General features: G+C 36.8%; 1 protein-coding gene across 4 annotated transcripts in view; it reads left to right on the top strand.

Annotated features, from left to right (window-relative positions):
- The window catches only part of l3mbtl3 (L3MBTL histone methyl-lysine binding protein 3), a 62,232-nt gene that overhangs the window by 24,977 nt on the left and 9,450 nt on the right, over positions 1–27,805 (top strand). For 3 of the 4 annotated variants that reach the window (XM_069195944.1, XM_069195950.1, XM_069195948.1), the window contains exons 11-21: positions 1,727–1,878; positions 5,998–6,074; positions 8,321–8,406; positions 8,508–8,618; positions 11,899–12,013; positions 13,892–13,994; positions 16,518–16,667; positions 17,000–17,134; positions 20,951–21,042; positions 21,339–21,410; positions 25,977–26,140. In XM_069195944.1, coding sequence (XP_069052045.1) covers positions 1,727–1,878; positions 5,998–6,074; positions 8,321–8,406; positions 8,508–8,618; positions 11,899–12,013; positions 13,892–13,994; positions 16,518–16,667; positions 17,000–17,134; positions 20,951–21,042; positions 21,339–21,410; positions 25,977–26,140 — 1,257 coding nt within the window. The remainder of the gene's footprint in view (positions 1–1,726; positions 1,879–5,997; positions 6,075–8,320; positions 8,407–8,507; positions 8,619–11,898; positions 12,014–13,891; positions 13,995–16,517; positions 16,668–16,999; positions 17,135–20,950; positions 21,043–21,338; positions 21,411–25,976; positions 26,141–27,805) is intronic. The other variant, XM_069195953.1, reaches the window with a different exon arrangement.

The raw sequence follows: 27,805 nt of genomic DNA, 5'->3' as shown, positions 1-27,805 counted from the left end.
TAAAGTAATCAATTGTATTCAATATATTCTGAAATTAATGGAAACACCAATAAGTGTGGATAAATTCTTTATAAAAACGTCTGCTTGCTGATCCTGTTGTTCACTCTTTTTATTTCACATTATCTGGCTAATTTGAGTATTGTGTACTGTACTGATTGGTAACTAGAACTGTACTGACTAGTAACAAACTTGACAACAAAAACTGTTTTCTTTCATGATAATAGCAAATGAAACTTCATTTTCTCATTAAGCTGCACCAATAGATTTTTCTATATGTTTGAAACTGTTATCATAAAACAAAAATCTTTATGAAAAAATATTGTCTACTATTTTTAACTGTTCACAAATGCTGGAAATGTTGCCAGCATTTGGCAAAAAGCTAGTGTCCTTATCATATAAATGAACCTTGAAACCAGTTGTTTTAATGGACTGTTCTCTTTTGGAATTATCCCCTTCCGTGTAATGGAGAGTGAAACTTCAGATCAAATAAACCCATCACTAAGCAACGCTTGTAGTTTTTAACTTAGCTTGTGGCACTTAATTCATTTAAGAGTCTTCGTTTCCTACTGTCCCACACTTTCAGCAAAATCAGAATCACTGGAATAATGTGTAATGTATGTGGGAAGAATGTTTTTCCCTATTTTTTTTTATTTTAGTTCCCAGCATTTCCTTTCAGTTTAATTCTGAATTCTCAATCCCATGTGCTGTTAAATACAAGTACTATGCAGTACTATGTGCTTTTTTTTGCCACTGCTACTTGCACCTACAATCCATGTGCCCTGTTGAAAGTAAAATACTCTCTTTGAAAATGCATTACTCTGTTTGCTACAGCAAAAACTTGTGTGGCGTCCTGGAACTGTTTTGGGATTTTGAGGGTTGCATTCTTGTATTTCATTACATTCATGTCTGTGCAGTCCGACACAAAAATAATGTGAGTTTCTTCTCCCTTCAGATCACACATTTCCTGCTGTTTGATGTGTAATTCCAAATTCAAATTCATTTGATATAAGGATGGGTTGAAAGTAAATACAGTATATGAAATACAAAGTTAATTAGACTCAGTACACATTTAACCATAGTGCATTGAATTTTGTATGGGTGGATTACACAAAAAGGAGAACTTACAGTCGCTGCTGAAATGTACCAACATAAATATGTGTCCAGTACAGTCTTCTGTTTATGTTCTCCCAATTCCACCAGAAACTCCTTTTCAGTTGGTTTTTACATTCAAAAAATCAATTGGACTGGCTTGACTTATTACGCTTGTGCAAGCTTAGTGTTGGGTTCCTCCAGAAATCAGACACAACGATGAGAGACAAGTTCACTGCTTTTGAGGTTATTGTCTTTTTATATGATATTTCTGCTTTCATAAATCACATCATAAAGCTCATGTACAAAGTACATACAGTAATAATTTCTAACCATGTAAACATAACTAATGCTGTTCTACACATACAGTTATATGACCAATAAATGAGATGTCATTGTACTGTATATAACTGAATTGTTTTAAGACTAGATTAATTCCTGAGAAAATGTCATGAACAGCTGAAATTTCTCATTTTCTTGATAAGTGACATATACTGTACAGTACTATACAGTATATGTCAGATGTGTTAGCAAGTGTTACAGTCAAAAAGATTTGTAGGTGTTTTTAGTAGTTTGCATCTGTGGCCTTGACATATATTTCAACATGGCAATAATAAGCACCTTTTTTGCATTCCAGACAGTAACTCCATCAGGTTTTCGAATAGGAATGAAACTAGAAGCTGTTGACAGGAAAAATCCCACTTTCATCTGCGTTGCTACAGTAACCGACATGGTGGACAGTAGGTTCCTGGTGCACTTTGATAACTGGGATGAGAGCTACGACTACTGGTAAAGCTTTGTTTTGTGTTCCTGCCTTTCAGTTTGGTATGATTTGTTTATGTTAAGGAAAGAACAGTTCCTTTAAATGATAACAGGTGTTTATTTTCTAGATAATTTACATTTGTGACCTGAACTGGACAATTTACTGCTCTCAAATGTATTTTTTTATCAAATGTCTGTGTTTTCCAAGGAGATGAAGAAACTAGAGAGGGGGTCTTGCACGTGTCAGCAGGCGCAACACCAGTGCTCTTCAGCTAGATGTTTTGTCTTGCGGTGTGTGTATTCGGGTTTGCATCTGCATTCACGGCCTTTTACAGAGTATGGGCAGAGATAATCAAAAACAAAAAGTAATTATTAGATTTTCAGGAACACGTTGTGATACTTGGTCCTGTTAATAAAATGAAAAAACTCAGAAACACCAGGATGGGCAAGAGCCACGATGTGAACTACTTCTCCATGAGAAGAAGATCCAGGTTATTGTACTACAGACTCAATTTGTGTGATTATAATATGATTTTCTAACATATCTGTCTTAGAGTGTTCTTTGATATTCTAATAAGCAAAACGTATGCTCATACAGTAACAGGGTGTACTAAGGTTAAAGTTTTTAAGGGTTAACAGACATTGTGTTTAGAGTTTTTAGACACCAATTAACTGAAAATATCTTAATATGGTAACTGAAAATAAATTAAAATAGTATACATTGTGTTTTAGCTGTATATTATGAAATATGATATTATTTACTTTGTACAGTTCGACACACTTTGATTTTGTGTCAGCATGCGAAGGCTGCAAAGGAACAAGTAAAGGTTTAGAAAGAAAGAAACAAGTGGCCAGGGAGGAAGAGAAGGAATGACGAAGAGATCTAGAAAAAGACTGATCTGACACAGTTGCCCACCTGAACTACTACAGCCTACACCTGCTACGACCCACTATGCCTCTAAATCTTTTTCTAGATCTCTTCATCATTCCTTCTCTTCCTCCCTGGGCCACTTGATTCTTTCTTCTCTTTTCAGCATTGAATAAACCTATTACTTGTTCCTTTGATTCTGTATGTTGAGGAAGACACGTCTTTACTCATAACTTTACTTACTGGTCTTTAGTCATGGTTATAGCCACTAGATGGTGCTAGGTGACTTGTATGAGCTGTAATTAAGATCATCCTCCTGCTGCCTTTATGTTAATAACTGACAAAAAAGTAACTACTTTAAATGCAATATATAAAATTAATTTTTTAATACTTAAATACAAGTAATTCATCTGTCCCAATATTATCAAAAATGTAATTGTAACTAAAAGATGATAAAAGGCCCACACACATATTCACAATTGTGATGATTTGTATGGTTTTGAGAAAGAAATTGGGAAAACATTAATAAGAGGCCTTACAACTAATTACTTATTGATAGTTTGTACAGGAAAATGTGAAGTCATTTATCTTTTGCTTTGGCCACACTCAAAGAGAAACATAACTTATTGCAGAAACGTTTCAGATAATACAATGAAACATTTTCAGTGTTCTTAGGGTATTGTACATATAGTAAAATATGTAATTTTAACCCAGGTAAGGCATTTTTAGGAATGCATTTGCATGGAATTGTGATGTTTTGTTTTAACTTGGGATTTACAGTACATGTACAGTGTTTTTATTTTTTAACTTGTTGACCGTACAGTACGTTTTAACCAATAAAACGTACAGCATAAGCCAGCAGCCATGTCGCTCTGCAACTCACCGCTGCCAGCCCACTGAAGCTCAGCAGGTGTGAGCCTGGTCAGTACCTGGATGGAGACCTCCTGGGAAAAACTAAGGTTGCTGCTGGAAGAGGTGTTAATGGGGCCAGCAGGGGGCGCTCACCCTGTGATCTGTGTGGGTCCTAATGTCCCAGTATAGTGACGGGGACAATATACTGTAAACAGGCGCTGTCCTTCGGATGAGACGTAAAACCGAGGTCCTGACTCTCTGTGATTATTAAAAATCCCAGGGTGTTTCTCAAAAAGAGTAGGGGTATAACCCCGGCATCCTGGCCAAATTTCCCATTCACCCTTACCAATCATGGCCTCCTAATAATCCCCATCTCTGAACTGGCTTCATCACTCTGCTGCTCTGCCTGTGGCTGGAATGTTGCCGCTTCAAATCCTGCAGCCGGCAGAGGAATCCTAGTCCGTTGGGCCCCTGAGCAAGGCCCTTAACCCCCCAACTGCTCCAGGGGTGCCGTATAAATGGCTGACCCTGCGCTCTGACCCCCAGCTTCTCTCCCTTTCTGTGTGTCTCATGCGAAAAGATTAATTCCTTATGCAAGAATATGGCCAATAAAGTGATCTTATCTTATCTCTTATGTACAGTACATTTGCCAATGTCATAGTAATCCTCTACAGAAACATTACACAGATATTACCTGTGTATCCTTCTAACAGAAGTGGACTTTCACATTAAAATAGTCTTGTGTGTGTGCAGAATTGTTCCGGAAATAATATGTTTCATACGAAGAAGCTTGAAATAAAAATAAAATATGTTTATTAAGTAAAACATCCCATTCAACTCGAAGCCTCTGTCAAGATCTAACCTAAGGCAACTCTGATAACCTTGTACTTTACTGTCTTACAGTGCCATGATAATGTACAAGAAGGAAATTCATGTCTGCTTTTAGTGGTTGTTTTAGCTGAATAATTCATGTTCATCAATAAAATATAAAGAAAATAAAATAGGCCTGCAGCAGTTCTGAGCTGAGTATGGAGATGTGCTACATCAGAGAGCTTGTCACAGCAGTTCAGTATTGGGACTTTGAGGGCTAACCATGTGAAGCCTGCACTGCCTGAGGGAAATAATATACTATTGTGAATCAAAATGTCCAGGAGTTCTCTAAGCAGTACATATTACAAAGCAGGTAGTCTGGTTATTGTTGTTCTTGACCATAGAGAATGAAAACAACAAAATGTTACTTTCCAGTAAGAAAAGCAATTGATTGTGTTTTTATCTGTGTAGACCTCGATAGATATAATGATTTGTGCCATAATGGGAGCCCTTTCTCTTACTGGGTTCCTTCTGGGTGCTAAGGTTATACCCCATGTAACACAAACTGCTTGTCTTTATTAATGACCATTGCATACATACTCTACGTGCATATATACTGTATTTATCAACAGCAAATCAATTCTCAGAAACATATGCTCTGCCTTGTCATCAGCCCTAATTTTGGGTTACTTGGCATTGCTTTCTGACAACCTATTTGCTCCACAGTCACTGGTGTCTGTGTCAAAGTGACCACTACTGCTGTGTCTGCTATTTCCCACTGATTTAACGTCTGTCTCCTCCACAAGCTAGTCCTCTTACCCCCTTTCCTTTCTAAAGTTATATTCATGCTGATTCACTTGAGGTTCACCATGCAGTAAACAAACACAGAAGCACAAAGTTTACCATCTTAATCATAACATAGTGTAGACAATCTTCAGTCCCATGAGCTGATCAGTGGACATTAACTATAATTCATACTGTGCATTCATATGAAGCCATTACATTTGCCAATGTAAGGAATCCAATCATTACACTGGTGATCTACAGTGACCCTCCATCTACTTTAGAAGGCAATAGCCTTGGAATTATATGGGGACTTAAATCCGTTTTGTTTAGTGTTCAACAGACAATGTACTGTACTGTCTTATTTGTCTGCCAAAATGCACTCATATATGAAATGTACAGACTTCATTGGTTTTCCTTTTGATCAAAATGCTAATGGGCTATATTTGCTTAATTCAGCGAAGCTGGCATAACAGTGACGACTCATGTTTTATTTTCATGTTTTTGGAAGACAGCTTTATAAGAATTGGCTAGAATACATTTGCTTGGAGGAAAGGTCAGAGTTCTTGAAGATGTTATGATTTATAGTAAAAACATGTCAAAAAAGCTTCACAGAATATATTACCATAAAATAAATAGTGATTTTCCTCTAACATATTTAATGTATTACAGCTAATAAATGCTAATGTATTTTGTTGATGCCAGAAGGTATGTTTTATACTTAAACACTTACATACCTTAAAGTGTGTAATTCCATAAAAGGAGTTTCTAAGAATAATGTTTTGCAGAAGTTCATGTCTGATCATTTTATTTAATCTGTGTTTTGCCTCCAGGTGTGAAGCAACCAGTCCATATATACACCCTGTTGGCTGGTGTAAAGAAAATGGCAAGATTCTCACTACTCCCCCGGGTCAGTGGGATAATAAGAAACATCTCCGTCTTGTGAAAAACACATCAACCAGCATGTTCAGATTTCAGGGTGTTTTTTTCCTTTCAGATATTTATTTTAAACAAAGGAAACGAAGGAAATTATAAAATACATGACATTCCGTTTCCACATTTTATCCTGAATGGTACTTTTCTTTTTTGAAACTTTGGAGTGCCAAGACAAAATGTTTATTAATCTTCCGCAAACATTTCCTTTTCAAAGGTGTTACAGTTTGAGACAATTTTAAGATTCAAGAACTGCACAATATGTAATTATGTAGCTAAATTACTAAAAAGTAGAAAACCCCACTTGCACTGTATCTTCCAGGTACAAATGATGTGATGGAAAATTAAATGTTTTTTCATATTGTGTCAAAATTAGCATCAAACAGTGCCACATACAGTACCTTGAATTGAGGTGAATTTAACATGTCTACCAAACTCAAAGTATTACTGTTCTAGAGAAAAATAACAGTTGCTGTATTTCTTAAAGCAGCACAGCAACAAGTTTTTAAGAAAACTAACCCAATCTTTACCTGTAGAATCGGATGAATAAGAAATTAATCTCACCATCCCGGACCCTGCTGAAAAGATTTAGGGGAGGACACTAGACTCCTGCCTAGTGTGCTTTGTGATCTGTCTTGGTTTTCCTTTCCAAGCACTTAGCACAAATTAAACAGAAACCCAAGAAAACAAAATCTAGATCTACCTACTCCTGAAGAAATACAAAAAATGTCTTCCTTGCTACAGTAGCTGGCTCCTTGCTAAAAACATGCTTAGTAGTTTAACTTGTTTGTGTGACAGATATTATATTGTAGATGACCTTTGCTGTGATTTAGTTGAAAACAAGGCTGTCTTTTACGTTTTTATCTAATTGCAGAAAGCGTAAGAGTATGCTGTGAAAGATCTTATAATTTTTCCTGCTCAGGGAATAAAGATTTTTTTTTGTTTTTTTCCTTTCCTGTCTTCTTGAATTAAAAAACTACAAGAAGTTGAATGTTTAAACCCAATCCCTTGCAGGCTTCTGTCTGCCTATGTTTACTCTGAAAGTTTGCTGTATACAGTATATGTACATAGTGAAACCCCCAAAGAGGAGTTTAAAAAGAGCTAGTGCTCCAGCATTCTGTTGTTTTAGTACATACCGAAAAGCAACAGATGGCATAATAAACAGCGCTCCAGAACTGTGGTAATCCAGGGCTCTAGCCACAGTGGGTGCTCTCATTTGTTGTACACAGTTTTGCCCAATTGTCAATTGGAATATACTGTGTTTATAAATGCAAAAATGCAAAGCATTTCTATGAGTCATTACCAGATAAATACATTTTAGAAACTACATTTGCAGTCTTATTCTTTTTTCGGAATAAAATATTAAAATTGGCCTCTTCGCTCTCTGAAAGTGATTCCTACAATTGTCCTGATGTGACAACATTCCAGCAGGACAGTTATGCCCTCATTCGGCTTTAAAATAGAGGCTTTCTTGATAGATGAGAATATGATAGTTATACTATCATATTCTCATCGATAGATGAGATCGATAGAGGATGCCTTACTTATTACAATTATTGATTATAAGAGCCCCATTGAACATTCATGTGATGAGCTGGGATATTGTGTCACACCGAGGGATAGGGACTAATGAACTGGCACTTGTCTGTTCTAGCCCGTCTAGGCTTTTCTAGAGGAATTAACCAGAATCCCAAATGTACAGCTTACTTAGTTTTCAACAGAGGGCATGTACTGTATGTTGATTAGCTCATAATTAATGTTAATCAGCATAACAAGTTAACCTAATGTCATAACTGTTTAATAAAATGTCATTGGACCTTCTACAAAAAAAAAAAGATTTTGGAATCGGCCTGAAAATAACTTTTTAGAAATTGATGGAGTTAGCAATGAAAGGTTTCATTTGGCACTCAGTATATTTTGTGTAGGTTTGAAATGTTACATTTAGTTATTTATGAAACTACCTCAAAGGCCTTCTGAGAACTCAGTATTCTGTTTTATCATTTACTGATGCATATCCACTTACAGACTAATATTTAATTCTCAGTTTAATTCAATACTACCAAAATTACCATTCTTACTTTTACTTACTTTTGGTAGCCCAGTATTCTCAATAAGCAGTATTTTGTTTTTAAGGCTTAGATTAGAGGTAAATCTCACGGGATCAATAGAGTATAAAGTATCTATCTATTTGTGCTAAACATTTTATGATGATTCATTTTACAGATTACCCAAATGCTAAACATTTCTCCTGGGAAAGGTATTTGGAAGAAACCAATTCATTACCAGCACCTGCAAGGGCATTTAAATCGGTAAAGATGTTTTGTAAAATACTAATCTAAAGTACTCCAGTAATTTCTCAGAAAACTGTTGGCATGAAAATGTGAAGATTTCTTATGACTTTTCTTTCTAGAGACCCACTCATGGATTCCACAGAAATATGAAGTTAGAAGCAGTTGACAAAAGGAACCCTATGCTCATCAGAGTAGTTACTATCGTTGACACTGATGATCACAGAATTAAGGTAAGCTTTTCGGCTTATTGTACATTCTTTTTCTTGAATTGCCAGCAGCTTGTATTATGTCCAAACCTGCTAGTGTCACAGAAATGTATGTGAAAGTATATTGCGTATGTGAAACACAGAACCAGTCAATAATGTACTGATACTCCAAAATATATTAAACTTGCAATTTAAAAAGTAAATATTAATTGAAGGTTAATATTTACTTCTTAGGTTTTCATGTTTACTTTTAACAGCATTGATTTTTTAAATATAATTAATTTTCTGGCTTCTCAAAGAGTCCACAGGGGCCACTAATTTCAGCACATGCCATATTGTATCTTTTTTAGTCTCTGCTCACCGCTCTCTCTGCCTTTATCCTCAATCTCAGAATTCACCATCTCTCCTAATCCTAATTATCCCTTAAATTAACACCCTGTTCTCCATTTACCACGGTCTTCTTAATCTGGCCTCGTCTCCTTTGTGACAATGATTATATGTAGAGCTCAGAAAATCCAGCTCTACCCTTCATGGTCTTCAGAAATCACATCACGTGCACTGAACACCCCACAGTAAATACGTGAGCTGAAACCTGGCAAGGCTGAAATGTCCTTGCCTATGCTCAGGAGATGCACAGTAGCAATAAAACGCGGATGAAAACAAATCTGCAAGAGATGCATTGCAGAATATCAAAACAGGGCTTCAGCCACAAAGATGTCTTAGATATCACAGTACTTCTGTGAAGGTTGGTGAGGTCAAACCAGAGAAAATCCCGCCAGTGAAACAGCAGAGCTGCACTCTTTATAAACGAGATCATAGCTAGAAACCCTCAGATCATATTGTGCTTTAATTTCATCCCTGTATGGAGCAGTATAGGTACACATGTGCCAAAGTGAAAGACAATTTCAGGATTTTTATAGAGAGTGATGTATGGGGGACCTGTGGACATTCCTCAGAGCTCTGTTCTCTGCTGCCAAAGGCACTACAGCACAGTATGTATGAAATGTATTTTTCATAATAAAAATCTAAAGTGAAATACTTTCCTAATTACCTGCTGCTGGAATCAGCATTAAGACAAAATCTAGATTGTTTTAATGTGGTTGTAAAACTGAAAAAAAAATCCCATTGCATTCACAACAAGAGTTCACGTGATGTCATATCCACAGATTGTCCCAAAACATTAGCGTACATGTCAGTAAACTGCAGTGTGATCGGTACACTGTATAAATATACTGTAAATACAGTTTGATACCGTATAGTTTTATAAAACACTACAGTACAGTATGTGTGCAATTTATTTTTATAATTAAAATATAAATTAAAATTCTTTCCTTATTACTTGTTGCTGAAATTTGCATTAGGACAAAATATAGATAATTTAAATGCAGATGTAAACTTGAAAGAAGCACATCACGTTTACAAGTTTTTTTTTCAGTAGAAAAGCCCTACTTTCTTTTAAAATTAATTTAATATTTAACATACAGTAATATACAGTATAACACTAATAAAAGTCTAAACAGTATACAATTAAAATTATAGAATTGAAAAAAAAATTGTCCCTAAGGAGCTCAGCATTAGAAATTTGGTGCTTTTAAATGCTCCCAAACGCCACATTAAGCATTCTTTGTGCAACCTGGTGGTTTTACAAAGTAGTGCAGTCCTGCAAGTGAATATCTTTACAAAAGTGCAGTGTGGTGTGTACAGTATACCCATTCTGTTGCATTATTTGCCATGTATTCTGAATGGCTAGATCTGTATCTGTCAAGCTGACTTGAATTTCTGTTAATTTTATGTATCTTACATTTCTTTCAGCCTGATTACCTTCTTCTAATCCCCTTTAAAATCTCTTAGTTCTGACATTTCAGCAACTTCACTGCCATTTCCCTTCATAACACTTACAGCTAAATCACAGTGAAATATGGACAGAACCACTTTATGTGCTGGTTAGCTTGTCTTTCCCTAGGAGTTGTGCTAAGTGCAACAAACATATAAGAAAACATGGTTCTGAAAGGCAGGTTAACTTTCAAGGGGATCACATATTCATTCCCCTGTTGTGTGTGCACAATGGAAGAGAAACTAATTACTTTCTCAGTTAATATGAAGCAAACACATGAAACTTTGAATTCACATTCATTTGTGAATTTTACACTAAATGGTTTTAATATGGCTTCCACAGCAGAAAAATGTGGTGACATTCTTTCTATTTTTTTTAAATTACTTATTTTATTCACTTCCTGAATAAAAATAAATTATTATTTTGTCAAAAAGTGCCCTATAGATTAACTGCTTGCTGGTATGCATAACATAATATTTTCTGGCTGTTTTAGATTTTAAGTTTTAAGGGGGAGAAGTGTTTGGTAGGACCTGAATATCAGTTGTTGAATCCCGGCTGAGCCACTAATTGCGATTGTGAGTTCAAAGTCGAACACTAAACCGATACTCTTGATATTTGGTAAATTGAACTCGGCTATGGTTCTACAACTTGCAACTGATCATCATGATCATCGCATATAGAATGAGGCATCCAGTGAAGATTGAAGTTATTCAGTGGGTACCTTATGATTCTAGGCTAATAGTAGATGAAATCAGCCAAACATTTGCATGTCTTGAATCAGTGTATGCACACCATATCTCTTGTGGATCAATCTAAGTGTACAGCAGAGTCTTGTGTTTATTATTAAATATTAATCTTATGTACTAAATAATGTATTAAAAAATGCTTGTTGTACATTTATAAAAAACAAAGAAATCCATTAATCAGTACAGTGTTCTTTAGAGATGTTTATATTTTGGGTTTCCATTGTTTGGTTTCATTTAAACATAATTTTAAAAATAAATATTCACCTGTGATCTGAATTTAATCTGAAGCATTTTGAGCCATTAAATCCCAGGAAATGGGATGTCATTCTGATGTCAGTCTTTTGCTCTAGCTATTCATATTGTGCAATACTCAACTCACTCGGACAAAGACTTGCTTATCTGCTCACCAGAATCCACCAGACAGGTCATGATGTCAAATCCATTTTTATTGTGATGTTATTTTCTATGATTCAGAAAGGTTTCACACCTTGGAGGGCTCATGTCTATAGGTCTTCTGTTTTTATAAAACAACAGTAACGGATGAGTTGGAAGAAGCTGCCCAATGTGTCCTTTTAGGCCTGTAGCTACTGTAGCTGATTTAGTTTGTTCAGAGCTGAGTTGGAATTAAAACCTACGGTCATGACAGCCCTCTAGGACCTGAACTGAATAGGCCTGCTTTACATCGTGCATGATGGTCTACATGGTATTGTTCGCTGCCGTGCAGATCCACTTTGATGGCTGGGGTGATGAATATGATTACTGGGTAGACACTGACAGCCCTGAAATCCATCCTGCTGGCTGGTGTGCGAAGACTATGCACCCTCTTCAGCCACCTATCAGTGAGTAATTTCAGCAGTTTTATTTGCACTACACAAATGTGGTAATGTGTTCAGTTCTGGTGTAACAGATTATACTTGTATTATAATTGCTGAACTGTTTGATTTTCTGAAATAAGTTTAAAAGACATCTTGAACTATGACCAAAATCCTCAAAACAGTTCACAGTAAAGCTCCAGCTAAACCATGGATTTAGAGTATTACAGCAACTCCCCTTTCAATCCGCTCCATACTAAAGAATACTTTAGTGCAACCAGATCCTCAGTTGTTAGTTTGATCCTGCTGATTGAGTAAAGAACCAAGGAGCTCATTGCATTAAAGAGAGTCATAAAGTTTCTGATGTGGAATGGATTTAAAAGGCCACAAGTTTGAGGATTGCAAGGTGATTTACAGAAAGTCTGTGTTGTTATTATTTGCTTGGTAGGAACCCTCTTACCTCTCCTCATCCAGGTTACAATGTAGGAATTTCACATTAAGCGTACATTCAATTAACAATCATGCACATTAATACATGAGAAAAAGGCTTACACAATCTGGAAATGCAATGCAAGGGCTGCACAAATAAAGTACTAAGACCCAAAATGGTTTATAGGTAGTGTGAACACACAGCAATCATGTAAACCCCTGTATACTGTAGTTTTAATGTTCCTTATTTACAGTAAAGAAGTGCAGTTAGCAAGTTAAATTATCAGGTCAATTATTTACATCACTTCAGCTACAAAACACCCAAAATATCTGTCATTTTTGCCTTTTTAGTTAAATTAGTTTTTTATCACATCCTTCAATAATAATGTGTTTTTAGATATTTTTAACTTCACTGCTGGATGTGTGTAAGATGCACTATTAAATACATTTCTATTTTTTTACACATAATTAGCTGATCTTGTTCTCTTCAGTAAATATTGACATATGGTGACTTGATAAAAAAGCACATAACCTTATTTGGTGTTTAAAGCATTCAAATAAAGTATGATGCATATTTCTACAAGCTCTGACTGTTTTTCTTATTTCAGTTTTTTGTTACGTATAAAGTATATGCACAATATCAAATTCTACTAATGAGTGATTCCCATCACGTAATAGGATACAGATTTACACATTGTAAAAAGGAGTAACAACAACTGATTACAAATAAATGGTAATGACATTTGCAGAAAATCATTGTTTCTCTTTATCGATATTTCTTACACAAAATATTCCTATCAGCTTATAATAACGTGTCGGTTTTACTCTTTGATTGTTAACTGTCCAGACCTAGCCTGGGAATAGAAGTGCAGTGTCATAACACAAGGCTCAGTTTTTCACATGATGTGTTCTAGAATACATTTTTAGAGATTTATTTGAACATGCGTTTGTAAAAAACTGTGCTTCCAAAACTGATTGATATGTAAACTGAGCATAATTTATTAGGGCCACCACAAGAGCTTTCAGTTAACAAATGCATTTTTCCTTTAGCATCTTAGATGACTATAAATTAATCTGCTCCATTTATTTGATTTTCATCTTTTACGCTAAAAAAAGCATCCCAAGGCATTGCTTTCTGTGATTTTATCTGTTTTATGTCCAGGCCAAAATGTACTTATGGATTAAGGATGCAGTTTGTTTGACATTTAGTATTCTTTAGTAGTCACCTTGCTTTATACGTGTATCTGGAAGTCAGCCAATTTGTTTTCCTAGCAGAATAAAGAAAATCAGCATTTCCAAAAACAAGTATAATGTTTTATTTTTGTATTCTGATAAACACATGTTCAACGATGAACCTATAATTAACTTATTTGTGGACATCTTCAATCCAAATTTCAACGGACAAATAATCCTTTCTTATTTCATAGTGTTTTGTTGGAGTATAGTTAACAATGTTTCTTTCTCCTGATCCTGTAGGCCCACAGGACATGTTTGAGTCCTCAGAACAGGGGGGCTGTCCTACCCCAGGCTGTAAAGGTGTGGGACACATTAAAGGGGCAAGATATTCTGGCCATCACAGGTATCCACAGATTATCTTAAGTGAGATTTGCATTATTTTTTGTTTTAAAATCAGATGACTGAAATTTCATTAAATGTGTGTGATGGCGGGGAAGCTATAGGTGAGGTTTTTTAGTGAAAAGCACACTGTGATCTCAAACCCAAACCTAACCGACTGCTCCAGAATCTGTGAAGCACAAACCAACCACAAACTGAAAAGAGGAGACATCTTTATTTTCACAGTGGTTTGTAGGACGGGCAGCATGGTGGCACAGCGGTTCGTTTTGTATCTTCTCCCTCTGGGTGCTCTGGTTTCCTCTCACAGCCCACAGACAGGTTAATTGGCTTACTTGGAAAATTGGCCCTGTCTCTGTGTGTGCTCTGCAATGGACTGGAAAGGCTCCTGCTCCCCCACGACTCTGAATTAGAGAAAGCTCTCAGAAAATGGATCGGTGGACACTGGTTTGCAGGACTTTGGAACAATCCTACCAGCCTTAGATCCCTTGGCTCATTATTGCCTGCAAACAAATATACAGTAATACCATGAACAATGATTTTTGCCATCAACTGGTCATATTGTTGGTGAAACGTGTTTCTGCAAGGAGAAGCATTTTCATACTGTTTGTACTTTATGTCAAAGCTCCCCCTGTAGTATCGCATGGCATGCATGTATTAGAGGTGGTATTGCAGAGCTCAATACCGCCATCCACTCCAGCTGCAGTTTATTTGATTTCTTAATCTGGTTGAGTTTATTCATTAGTTTTTTACTTTGACTGCGTAAGACGTTCTAGATTACTGTGTTAATATTACAACCTCAAAAATGTACAGAAGCTCACCAAAGCTTTGGTGTATCTCACCAAATTCAATTCACATTATTCGGATAGATTGACAATGAGTCAATGCAAAAGAATGACATATAATTATTTGAGTTCGAAAAGGAAATTAAATGACTGAATGTTTAACTAGGAACAAAGGACAAAAGTAAGTAGGTTATGCATTGTGCTGTAATCAAGCTGGAAAGTTCATGTTTTCAAAACATTATTCCTAGGGGACACCACAGATTTTGTGGGGAAATGTGTCTGATCAAATCCTCTTCTACAGTCCCTTTTCATGAAAATAATACTCTGTAAGAATTTACACTTTATGAAAACATACATACTGTATAAATTCAGGATTTGTTTTTAAATTTAGTTACATGCTTTCATAATATTTTGTTTGCAAGATAGCCACCATGTCTCTCTATTCTCTTGTCTCATTCACATAACTCACAGTAACCAACCTAATCAGATTTTCTCTTAGTGTTTTAATCGACCTAATGTAAGATTTTTAACTATGATACTGGAGAGTTCAGTAGTTCACAAGGAGACTATGTTTTCCCATCCACCCATAAAACAGGCATAACAGAGACAACAGATAATGACTGGTCCTTGCTTCCTAGTTTTTAAATTGTCACCCAACCAGTTTTCTTACACCAACCTGTCAGGTGACAGAGGATGGCAGGTCATTTCCCATAGCCTTCTGGGGAATGTAGTTCAGACAAGAGTGTCCATCTTATCTGAACCTACCACCTTCTCGCATGGCAGAATATACATTATGCCTGTCACTTCTTATCTTTATCGTTTACCTTTCTGATAAATCACATTTATCAGATGTATTACATTTATCAGGGATTGTTTGCAGTGCCATTCCTTTGGAACAAAATCATACACTGTAGCATTACAGTTATGTGGTTAAATTTGTGAAAAATCAGGTTCATTTTCAGCCATGCGAAATGCTTTTGCCATGGGTAAGTGTTTCAGACAAAAAAAAAATCAGGAAGAGAAATGCACAATTATATAGAGAAAAGCAAGCAGCCTTCACAACCCAGACTATCATTGCTGCATGTACTGTAAGTCTTTTGTAGAGCATGCATGTGGAAAATCAAAAACTTAAAGCATTCTCCGCCATCATCACTTGCCAGCGTTATGTCTTTGTTGTTGGTTCTTTTCAGATATGCAGCACAATCCCATAAGTATGGCATCAGCAACAGGGATTGTTACAGCACCATTCTTTAGGAACAGATCTTTTATTCTAGCGGAAAGAGTAGTGTGTATCACACTCCTAGAGGGTTGTGAGCTAATGGAACAAGCTACCCAGCCGTGTTGTGGAAGCCAATGCTCTGGCTTCTTTCAGGACATGCTTGGAGGAGGTCCCTGGACAAATTAACTGCTAACTACTGAATTGATTCCTTCCTGCTCCCATTTGTAGCATTTCTTATGACTTTAATGCAGTTCTATTGTTTCAGCTATTAAATGAGCATGAGGGCCTCTTAAGGCATATACAAATACTGTATATGTTTTATAATTGTATTGTTGCCGTAAAACCTGTTGTTTGGTTTTAATTGTTTGAACAGTATGTCTTATGATACTCCATTTCCACATTGTGTTTTGATCCCTGGAAAGATTTTATTTTTTACTTTTTATAAAACGTAATATCTCATCACCACAGTATAGGATTAAATTACAGTATCTCTACTTCATAGTGTTTTGTGATTTTATCTTTCCAGTGCTGTAGGGTGCCCATATTCTGATATCAATATCAACAAGGACTCGGTTCTTCCAGACCGTCTCAGTGGAGAAATACCTGTATCAAGCCTGAGTATGGCAAAGAACAGCAAAGGAGAATCAATCTGTGACACGGCATCGTCTGTAGTAGAGTAAGAACGATTTGGACTTTTCTTCTAAGTTTAGTAAAGCAATATTCCTTTAACAGCTCAAGTTAAAATGTAAAAAATACATGACACACATGACCCCTGAAGAAGGCTTCACAGCTGAAACGTGTTTTTTCTCTTCTCTTTTCAGCATGAAATAAACCTATTACTTGTTGCTTTGTAAAATATACACGCTCTACAATGTGATGCCCTTTTAATGAGATGGAAGTAAAGAAAATATGACATTCCTCAGGGTGTTTTTTTATTCAAAACTTACAGTAGTTAATTCACTACTACTAAAACACTTTTTTTTCTGCTTGTCTTTTCTCATTCCTCAGAAAACAGTTTGGCTCAAACCAAAACAACCACAGCAAGACATGTGGAACAGAGACACTGGGTGCCCAGGAAGCAAACGAGGACTCCTCGCACAAGAAGTCTGCTTTCTTCCTTAGCAAAGGAAAGAAGCATAGCAGGTTGGCTGTTCTGAACACTGTATGGGCTTTGTGTTCTGGATTAGTGTAATCTGATAGAAATCTTGGTTTAGGGTTGGTACTTAACTTTTGGCAAGTTGCAGCTTTCCCAGTGCTTTTATCCCAATATTTCTTGTCTTGTATATTATACTGCCCTGCCGAACAATTAGATGGTTTACCGAAAAGGTCCAGGTCTGTTCACCTGCAGCAGCACTGGCACTGTGGCTAAGGGTCTGGTGTTCTGGGAACCACTCCTTCACTGGACTGCTTTGGACTCTTTGGATTGTTACGCTTACAGAACGTACTGTTCTGTAATATTCTGGTATGGCTGTGTGTATTGTTTGTGTGTTGTGAAGCTACTACTGTATATAATGACTCATATATCTATCTTTATATGAAACAACAGATTTGTGAATCAAAGTAATTGGATCCTTTGGAGAATTGTGATCCATTTCCTTAAAATAGTTCTCAGAAACCTCATACAGTATGTACAGTCACAAGAAACTAGAACGTCTTAGGTTGATGATATTTAGCCTAGAATTAAAAGCAAAAGCTCCTAGCAATTACTGTGTTCTGTCATTGTGAATGGGTTTTCCTATATTTAAGTAATCAGTGCTCAAAGCTTTTTTTCCTTCACATTATCACAAAGCCAAAGGGAGGAAATGGCTAATGAACTAATCTTTTCAAGGGTGTTTATATAACCAACATAAATAGATAAAGTGCCCTCTTAGGTTAATGTGATAATGTAGAGCTATCATAATTCTAAACTTTGTAAGGTAAATATTTGCTAAATGTACTGCTTTAAGTCTTTTGTCTTGTGATGGCTGCTTAGATCATAATGTACTGCTACACGAGAGCTAGAATTCATTATTAGTTTTATCTTCATCAGACATTTTAATTTGTGTGTTTTATATTGTAGATTTATTTAAATAATATAAATAGCATACATATTACTGTTATTTATAACTAGATATCATATTTTTGTTTTGTGCAAAAGACGACTGAGATTCATATCTAATTTTAGATTCTAGACTATGCTTACAAAATCAAAATACTTTTAATAATGGTTTGCAGTAAGTGATCATCCTATTTTTGTGTAGTGCAGTTTAAGTATCATAAATACACATGATCTTTGCATCAGCATTATTGCACTAAGTTAGTATACTAACAGGAAAAAATCAAACTAAAATAATGACATCCTTTTAAAGGCCCTGCCCTTTTACATCAAAATTGAATCTTTTTTACATAGCTACAACACAGCTGTAATTTGTTTTGCTGAGTCTTTTTTTTGTCTGATTACCAGTTCCTGAATAAGATGATTATTGTGAGGCACGAACACTGTAGATGATAATTCTTGTTGTGTCAGAAGTATCACCCACAGAGAGAAATGGCAAAAACAGCATATCTGTGGTGAAGGAAGTTCATTAGGTTTGATAACAAATTAGAAACAGAGGTACATTCATGCTGGTTTTATGGACAAAAAAATATATATTTTTGCCGCTTCACTCTGTTGTGAAACATTATGTATACTTATGTTCTGCTTTACAGAAAAGTTAATATCTTTAAGATAGCAATAAGATGTTTTATACATCAGTTTCAATGGATTCTACCAGAGTCATCAGTCCTTCTGCAACTAGTTTTGCAACTATGTTATCTAATGCAATGTCAAAAGGTAGCCAGAGTCTATCCTGGTAAGCAACATTATGTATGCAAGGCAGGAAACACACTGGACTGGCCACCAGTCCATCACAAGGCACACACAGACACACACACTCACACCAGCTCTAGTTTTCTTAGAAGCCAATTAACTTGCCAGCATGTCTTCGGACTGCGGGAGGAAACCGGAGCACCCAGAAGAAACCCGGAGGAAATCTACGAGAACATAGGAACTATTGATTGGATGTTTCATATATATTTTAAGAGAGATTATTATATATCATACTACAAAGTGGCACAGTGAATAGAAAAAGGAAGGAAAAATTTTGATTTCATTTTACAGGAAACTTTTCCATCACAATTTCACAGTGATAGTGTGATTAGCAATCACAATTATACTGTACACAGTTTAGTCTTTCATTCCACTGAACAGTTAATTATTTTTATGGCTGATCTTTTAGCTTTAACTATTTAGAGAGATTGCAAATTTACTTTCAATTTACCACTTTGCATTATATAGTAGATACAATATTATGACAAACTTTTGTGCAGCCCCAGTAACATATTGTCTTAGGTGGGTAGCTGCGTCAGCATGCGTAGGCTGCAAAGGAACAAGTAATAGGTTTATTCCATGCTGAAAAAAAGAAGAAAGAGAACACAACGTTTCGGCCGTGGAGCCTTCTTCAGGTGTGAGAGAGACAGGGCATTAGGCAAAGGTAAAGTAGCGGGAGAACAAAGGTTGAGAGGGAGGAGGAGTGAGAGGCGGGAGCAGGGGACAGAAAGAGAGGCCAATCAAGAGGTGTGAAGTCAGAATGGGTGCAGAGAGGTGTGAAATGAAACTTCCAATGAATGGAGAAAATTTAAAAGAACAGTAATCTGTCGTTAAGGGAAGGGAGAATGTGTGATCCTAGCTGCAGAATAATTTTAGTTTCGGTGGTCTTTCTGATGTATGAGTTCTGATGTATGAGTACATATTGTCTTATATGTTGGTGCCCAATCTACATGTCTTTGATGTGTTCCCCATTTCTTCAAAGTTTCAAGATGCTCCTCAATATCATTAGGGTGTAATATTTCCTTTGATATAGAGAGATTTGATGTTGAAGTGAAATAATTACAAGGATTGTTTTTTTTTTCTTAAACAATTAGCCTTGGGCCTTGGGCCTTGGAATTAGATTATGAAGTATTCCAGAGTATATACTCTGTTTTACAATGACTTTTCCTGCTGTTTCTCTCCTAGAATATCCTTCAGTGTAAAAAGCACGATCATTGAGTTTGATCTCTTTTCTTGAAGCAAAAGCTTTTTTCTCATTGTGATTTGCCATACGTCAAGGTTGCTGTGACCCTTACCAGAGCAGAGCGAGGGGAGTGATCCAGTCTGTAAAAGTGCTTCACGTTAGCACTATGATCCAGGCATTGTGTGCTCGAACCTGAGTCACGTCGGTAGTTGCCAGTGCCTGGGGTTCCTCCTTTGCTGCCAATTAGTTGGTCACACCTGTCTGCCCCCAATGACTCAGTGACCATCGCGGCCCCCTGGGCCTCTGCAGGCTTGGGATTCTATCAATAAGGAATGGCTTTTCTTCCAGCCAGCGCTGAACCTCCTGTACAGCACTTCACAGCCCGTGATGTACTGTATCGAAGGATGAGTGACTTGAAGGTGGACAGTCCGAGGAATCTGCCTGTGCTTTCCCTTCTGCTTCAGGGCTCGTAGCAGTGAGCTGGGACACAAGAAACATACCACCAGTGCTTTCAGACTGGGAGGAGCTGTAATTCAGTTATGGGAAAATGATTGGCATAATGAAGAGTAAAGACTGGTTTTGAAATGGATGCACTGGTTTGAGTATAAAGAATTTATGCTCACAGTAATTTATTATAGTATTCTCTAAAATTTGTACAGTATCTTAATTTCACAGCTGATATATGTTGTGAAATATCAGATTTTGTCATGTCTTCGAGTTTAATAAAACAGCCCACTGAATGTGAAAGAAAGGTTAAATATTGGGCGCAGTTCAATCATGGTAGGAATAGGAATGTCAGTGGGCTAAACATAAACAGAGAGCACGTCTCGCCATATTGCTTACAATTATTCCATGTTATTTTTATTTCTGATTTGTTATTAAATGTGTGAGTCAAGCCATCTGATGTTTTTATGAAAATGTCTTTCAGAGTCGGACGCCCGTGTAAGCAACGAAAGGTAGAAGAGGAGCTGGAGGAGGAGGAGATAGAGAGTGAAGAGTCATCCATCACTGAGACCAAAGGTGGGCTCCCAGTTTCAACAATGGAACAATAGACATGCCCAAGTGGCATGAGGCCATGTGTCCTTTATTTCCTTGACATTCACGGTCCATGATTGCATATCATTTTCTGTCTTTAATAGAGAGGAAGGATGGAGCGAGATTTGTAAGTGAAGTGATGGAGGTGGTTGTGGCCAAATTGACAGATTGGGCATGATAGTTTAACAGGACGAGGCGCAGGGCATAGGAATGTGGATGGGATCCCAGCATAACAGTAATTTGAACAACACAACTGTATTAAAATATGGCTCATAGTGCAGATGTTGAAGCCAGGTCCAGATGTGTGCAGCTCACAACTGACTACCCACTGAAGCTCAGCAGGTGTGAGTCTGGTCAGTACGTGAATGGGAGACCTCCTGGGGAAAACTAAGGTTTTTTAGTTGGTGGTGTTAGTGAGGCCAGTGGGCGGCGCTCACCCTGCGGTGAGTCCTAATGCCTCAGTATAGTGACGGGGACGCTATACTGTAAAAAGGTGCCGTCCTTCAGATAAGATGTAAAAAAGAGAAGAGGTGTTACCCCAGCATCCTAGCCAAACTTTGCATTGGCCTTTACCAGTCATGGCCTCCTAATAATCCCATTATCTGATCTGGTGTATGGGGAGCATACTGGTGCACTATGGCTGCTGTTGCATCATCCAGGTGAGACTGCAAACTGGTGGTGGAGAGGAGTCCCCAATACTTGTGTAATAGTGGAATATCCAGAAAATCGCTATATATAAGGTATAATTATTATTATGATTAGATGGGGTAACACTGGAAGACTTTCCTTTGTAGCCTATAGATAAAACCACATGCAATACTGCAAATGCTGAGAGAACCATCACGTGTTTAATAGATGATCGCTCACAATCAGGGAACCATGATTGCATTTGCCGCCTATTGTTTTTCTCATCTGTTCAGCAATTTTCTCATCTTTATCTGAAATTAGTACGCCAATCACTGGTAATAAGTTGTTCATTAAGCAGCCTCCAGCTTGTCTTCACGTGTGTCGAGGCAATTACCCTTGCATTTCAGTTTCATTTTGCTCTTTTCTCTTGGTGTTCTGAATATTTGTACTGCCTTGGTAGTACATAAAATGACATTAGCCATTTAAAGCACTACCTTCCCTGTTTGTCTAAACATTTTCTCTCACACAGCTCCTAACAATCACTTATTCACGAAACAAATGGCCCTGCTGTTTTTTCTCTTTGATAGCTGCACCCGGAAGGGAAGACATAAAGACCCTTTTCTCTTATTTCCTCCATATGTTTTCCACCTGACTTGCTGCCTTATCTGTTCTTCTGCACGGTGCCTTAAACCACATTCATCTCTGTGACTAATAACAACTGATCTGCTATTTGCCAAGAATATATTAACCTAATTACACAAGAAACCTCCATTCCCTTTTTCTAGAATATTGTGTAGAACTCTTGGTAAGTGATTTAAAAAAAAACTTTTCTGCCATAACACAAAAAGTGTGCCCCAGAGATTACCTTCTGAATCAAAAAGAGCCAAATGTTAAAACTGTTGAGCTTATTTTTCTTTACTTTAGATACCACACAGTCTGCCACTGCCATGTTTACTAGAACCTGATGTCTTTTAAATAAAAAAAATGTCACTGACAGTCATCAAAATACCTGTTCTCCCACCTTTTTCTTTGTGGTAAAGAAATAATTGGTTCATCCAGCACAGACAGGAAAAACATTTTAGTTTTGATTGTTTCTAATAGCACAGTAGGTTCCACGCAGTGTTTTATCACCTGAGCTATATTATCACTTTTAAGTGACTAGAAAACACATGGTTCAAAACTGTGTGTGCTATGTACTGTAACAGAATATCTACGTAGAGTGCTTGTGCTTGTTAGCCTTGGCCTATTCTTTATATGTTTTTTTTTTCCTGAAATGATTTCATTTGACTTGCAGTCCCCAATATGGAGAATATTAATGCCTAAAATATTAAGGAACTGCAAGGATTATTGCATGGGGGAGAGGACATGAGAGTGAACAAGCTTCTTCAAGTCTGATCATGATTTAACATACTGAAAAAATAAACACTAATGTTGTTTAACACTATAACTTATACAAAACCTTGAAAACAGAGGTGTCTACAGGATTTTTAGACAGGTTGGACTCATAGTGCTCTGAAGAAGCTCATTATTGGCTAATTTGGATCAGTTAAACATTTTCTCCCACCTCTTCAGCTGCTTGTGCTTGAAAGAGACCCAGGAAACATAAAGACAACCCAGCCCTCCTGAATCAGGATTGGGGATCTTAGAATAAGTGCTTGTCTGAGTGTTTTCTCTGTATAGCTTTTTTCTGCTTGCTTTGACAAATTCTACAGCATTGCTGATAGAATAGAGATGACTGTTTTTATTTGAAGGTCTGATAAAATGAAGACAAGGAGCAAAGATTTTTAGAAGGTGTTCATGCTCCATGTTGTTTTTCAATATTGCTATGAAGTTGAGCTGATCTATGTCAGGCTTTCTGCATTCAATGAATAAATGTGTCTGTCTTTTTAAAGAAAAGATAGTATGCTAATAATCCTCGCAGCGAATTTATTTTCTCTGTAGTAGACGTTTGTCCTGAAGGTGTTGACAAAAGGGAATTCGTTTACAATTACAAAAATGCAGTCTGTTTACAGAAATATATAAAAATAGGTCACTCCTGTGGGAGTTAGTTCAACAGAAAAACAACTACAACTGATCTGTATTCTTCCACTCTAATTTGTGATATTATATATCTTATAGAAGCATATTAAATTATTTCAAAACATTTATTATAAGGACAACATTTTAGAGTTATTATGGCAGGGTTCATTTTTTCAGTCTGAAAGCTGGATGCAGTATTTTGCTGCAGGCAACATCACCACCTTGTTCCGTCAACCCTGACATTTCTCATCTGATTGCAGGTTCTCAGATATAGCTGGCACATCCTTCCACCAGATGTCAAATGTTATCTGCCCGTATCATATTTCCAAACTATTTTCCCTATATACCTTTAAGTATTCACCCTGAGATGCTGGTGCTGAGTAGTCTAGGATTTAATGCAGACATCATCTGTGTTAAATGTGTGGTAAAGGTGTAGCATTAGACATCATTTGGGTTTTGTAGCAATGAAAACAGTGTACAGGTTAAAAACATTCTGAAATTGACATTATGAAAGCAAGCATAGCAGTGAGACTATAAAAAGACCACCACACATACTCAGAAATGGACAAATCTGAAGTGTTTCATACACACTACCTCCAGTTCCCTATGAATGCATCCAGTGAACATGATTGAAATAGTTTGCCCCAATTAGATGTACAGTAAAATATGATATGGGATTTGGATACTCAGGTTAAACTTGCATGTCTTCCCCATAGTCTTTTGGAAATCCACTAGGTACTCCTCTTTCCTTCCACAGTCCACAGGCATCGGGTCTAGGTTAATTGTCATCTCTACGTTGTCACCTTACAGTACTGTATTGGTGTATATGTGAGTGCATAGGTTTGTACAGTATGTTTGACTTGCGAAGGACTGGCATCCTGTCCATGGTGTATCCTGCCTTACACTCTGCCAGTTTAGGCTCCTTCTCATCTCAATCTTCTGTTGGACTAAGCAGTTATTGAAAATTGGGGGGATGAAGTTTTTGTGGACACTGTTTGGTTCAATCCTGTCTCTTCTATCTTTCCTTCCTCTTGAAGCATTCTGTTGGCTCTATATAGACTTCATGATTTCATTTATACTAGTGTTTCTCATTGACACTATAGATTATAGATTATAGTAATTGCAAAAGATAGTTCCCTTTGCTCTTTCTCCACTTTTTAAGTCTAGTTCCACTTCCAATTTCAATACAACAAACCTGGATCTTCTTCCTTTTATTACAATAAACCCAATTCCACAATGTATAACTTGCAAAGTACATATTTGCTCCACAGTCACTGGTGTCTGTGTCAAAGTGACCAGTACTGCTGTGTCTGCAATTTCCCACTGATTTAACGTCTGTCTCCTCCACAAGCTAGTCCTCTTACCCCCTTTCCTTTCTAAAGTTATATTCATGCTGATTCACTTGAGGTTCACCATGCAGTAAACAAACACAGAAGCACAAAGTTTACCATCTTAATCATAACATAGTCTAGACAGTCTTCAGTCCCATGAGCTGATCAGGGGACATTAACTATTATTCATTCTGTATATTCATATGAAGCCATTACATTTGCCAATGTAAGGAATGCAATCATTACACTGGTGATCTACAAGACAATAGCCTTGGAATTGCAGTATATGGGGCCTCAGATGACTTTAATTTAGGAGCAAGTAATAGGTTTATTCCATGCTGAAACGAGAAGAAAGAAGCTCTTCTTCTCTTTTCAACATGGAATTAACCTTTTCTTGTTCCTTTGCAGCCTACGCATGCTGACGCAGCTACCCACCTGAACTACTTCAAAGTACATATTAGTGTCATAGGTAATTCTCGTACAATGACCAAAGAATATTTTTTTGTTTCAAAGGTATGACACTCACGGTTTTAAATCTCTCCTGCCTTCAGGGTAGAAGGGAGGTATGCAAGTACTTAAATAGGTCGTTCAAATAAATTGTACTGTAGCATCCATAATTTCTCAATTCTGGGCTTCAACACGCTGTGTCTTCTTTTCATTTCAACTGCAGTTTTAATTAATTTGGTTGTTTAAGCCCTTTGATTGGAGCTATTATCTTGATTAAATCTTTTTTCTTCTTAGGGAAGCAAAAACAGTTGGCAGCTAAAAGTTTTGCCACATACAGAGTTTTCAGATCTTGTATCCGATTGAACACTGATCTTGTCATTGAAGATAACTTTAACTTTAGTGTTGTTTTTACCAGAGCTGAAAGGAAACCGGTTGTCTTGTGAGATATTGTTTTGTATTGGAACAATAAATGGTCTGTATGTTTGGTTTTTCCAGAAAGTGAAGAGCTCACCCTGCAGCAGGCTCTACATCAGTCTGTGTTCATGCCCTCCACATCACCCATCCCCAGCCTGCCCCTGTGCTGGGAACAGCACAGCAAGCTGCTGCCCAGTGTGGCAGGAATAACCGCCAGTAAAGTGGCTGGGTGGACTGTTGAAGAGGTACTTTATTTCACGTTCCTACGTTCTTTTTGACAAGGTGGTCTTTTGCACATCTATTGTTATGAAAACAAACTGTTACCGTTTACCATTGTGTTCTTTATTTGAATTAAATACGTATTTTTTTCTAATTTATTTACAACATTTACGTCGTTATCTGTATGTACATATAACTATCATATATTTAAATGCAATGTCTGAAATACCGTTTTTATGGAAACAGTTTGAGTTAAAAACCAACATGTAAGTTATATGTTTGTAATACCAACATGTCAGTAATTTATCATTAACCACACATTAAAACTGAATATTTTCATCATTTTATCACTTCTGGGTTATACTGTAGGATTCTGTCAGTGCAGGTGATTTTTATTCACATGACATTTTCATTCACAAGAAACGTATTTTGTACGTTGAATTATGAAACACATTTCAATGTTTGTTTTATTGTGTTCACAGTTTTCATTTTCTGGCATACGGTGGTCATTCTGTGCCAAATCGGCAAAAATTCTGAAAAATCTGCACCTCAAGATTTTAGAATTTGCTTGTATTTTGTGTAGTGGAAGACAGAGTGATGGCGCAGTGGCCCAGTGTTTAGCAGCACTGGGGCCCCGGGTTTAATTCCAGACCTGGGGTGCTGTCTGTGTGGAGTCTGTGTGCTCTCTCATGTTCATGTTCACATGGGTTTCCTCTGGGTGCTCTGGATTCCTCCCACAGTGCAAAGGCCTTGGGTCACTTTTGGAACAAGGCAAATATTTAAACCCAGTGTTAAAGATTTGATAGTGTGAGGAGTACGTGCAGGAATATAGCTATACTCGAAATGAGTGTGATTTTGTAGTCATTTTGTAGATAAAAAAATGATATTTAGAATGTCACTCTATAGGCCTGCATTCTTCAGCATAGATAGCCAGGTAAATCTTCTGTGGAAATGTTTAGCACCACTTCAGTATTTCTGTATAGTTTGGGAAAATTGAAATAACAAACCTTAAAGGATTCACAGCTCTTGTAATATTAATAAAAGGACAATACATGAGTTGTTTGTCGAATATGAAAATGAAATGTGAGAAATTCAGATCCACACTAGAAGTTTATGAACAGATTTTAATAAATTAGCCCTACTTATTTTATGGCCACCTCTTTACATATATACTGTACAGTAAAGAACATTTTCAAACATAAATATTTAAAGATACCTGTACTTTGCAAACAGAAGGTGTGAGGGATTTCCTGTGGAGGTTTATGCATCTTCAGAAGTGCGTACTATAATAGGTGACACTTAGTCCCCAGAACTGGGTGCTCACTGGTACTGTATTTCTTTGTTTTATGTGATTTTGTAGATGTTCATATTTCTTACAATAATCTGTTTTAATTTACTAGGCAATGACAGACATACTGTAGGAAATGACATGTGACCACTTCCGTGTCAGTCATCACTGTGGTTTCATTTTCAATTTCCTTGTGGAAAAAAATAATCCACAGTTTGTTTTTTAACTTAAATAGTATTTGAATACTTATCTAAATGTTCAGATTCAAAAGGAGATGTATGCGGAGTACAGTAGTACGCATAGCCAGTTGTATATTGCACAGATCTTTATTAGTGAGCTTAAACCTTTGACCTAGTTTTTTCATTATTTTCCCATCTTCTACTGTACAAAATATAAACAAAAT

The sequence above is a fragment of the Lepisosteus oculatus genome, chromosome 2 (assembly GCF_040954835.1).
Source record: "Lepisosteus oculatus isolate fLepOcu1 chromosome 2, fLepOcu1.hap2, whole genome shotgun sequence".
In the NCBI taxonomy this organism is placed as follows: Eukaryota; Metazoa; Chordata; class Actinopteri; order Semionotiformes; family Lepisosteidae; genus Lepisosteus; species Lepisosteus oculatus.
Note: the sequence above shows the minus strand (reverse complement) of the source record. Positions and strands in the feature narration are given on the sequence as shown.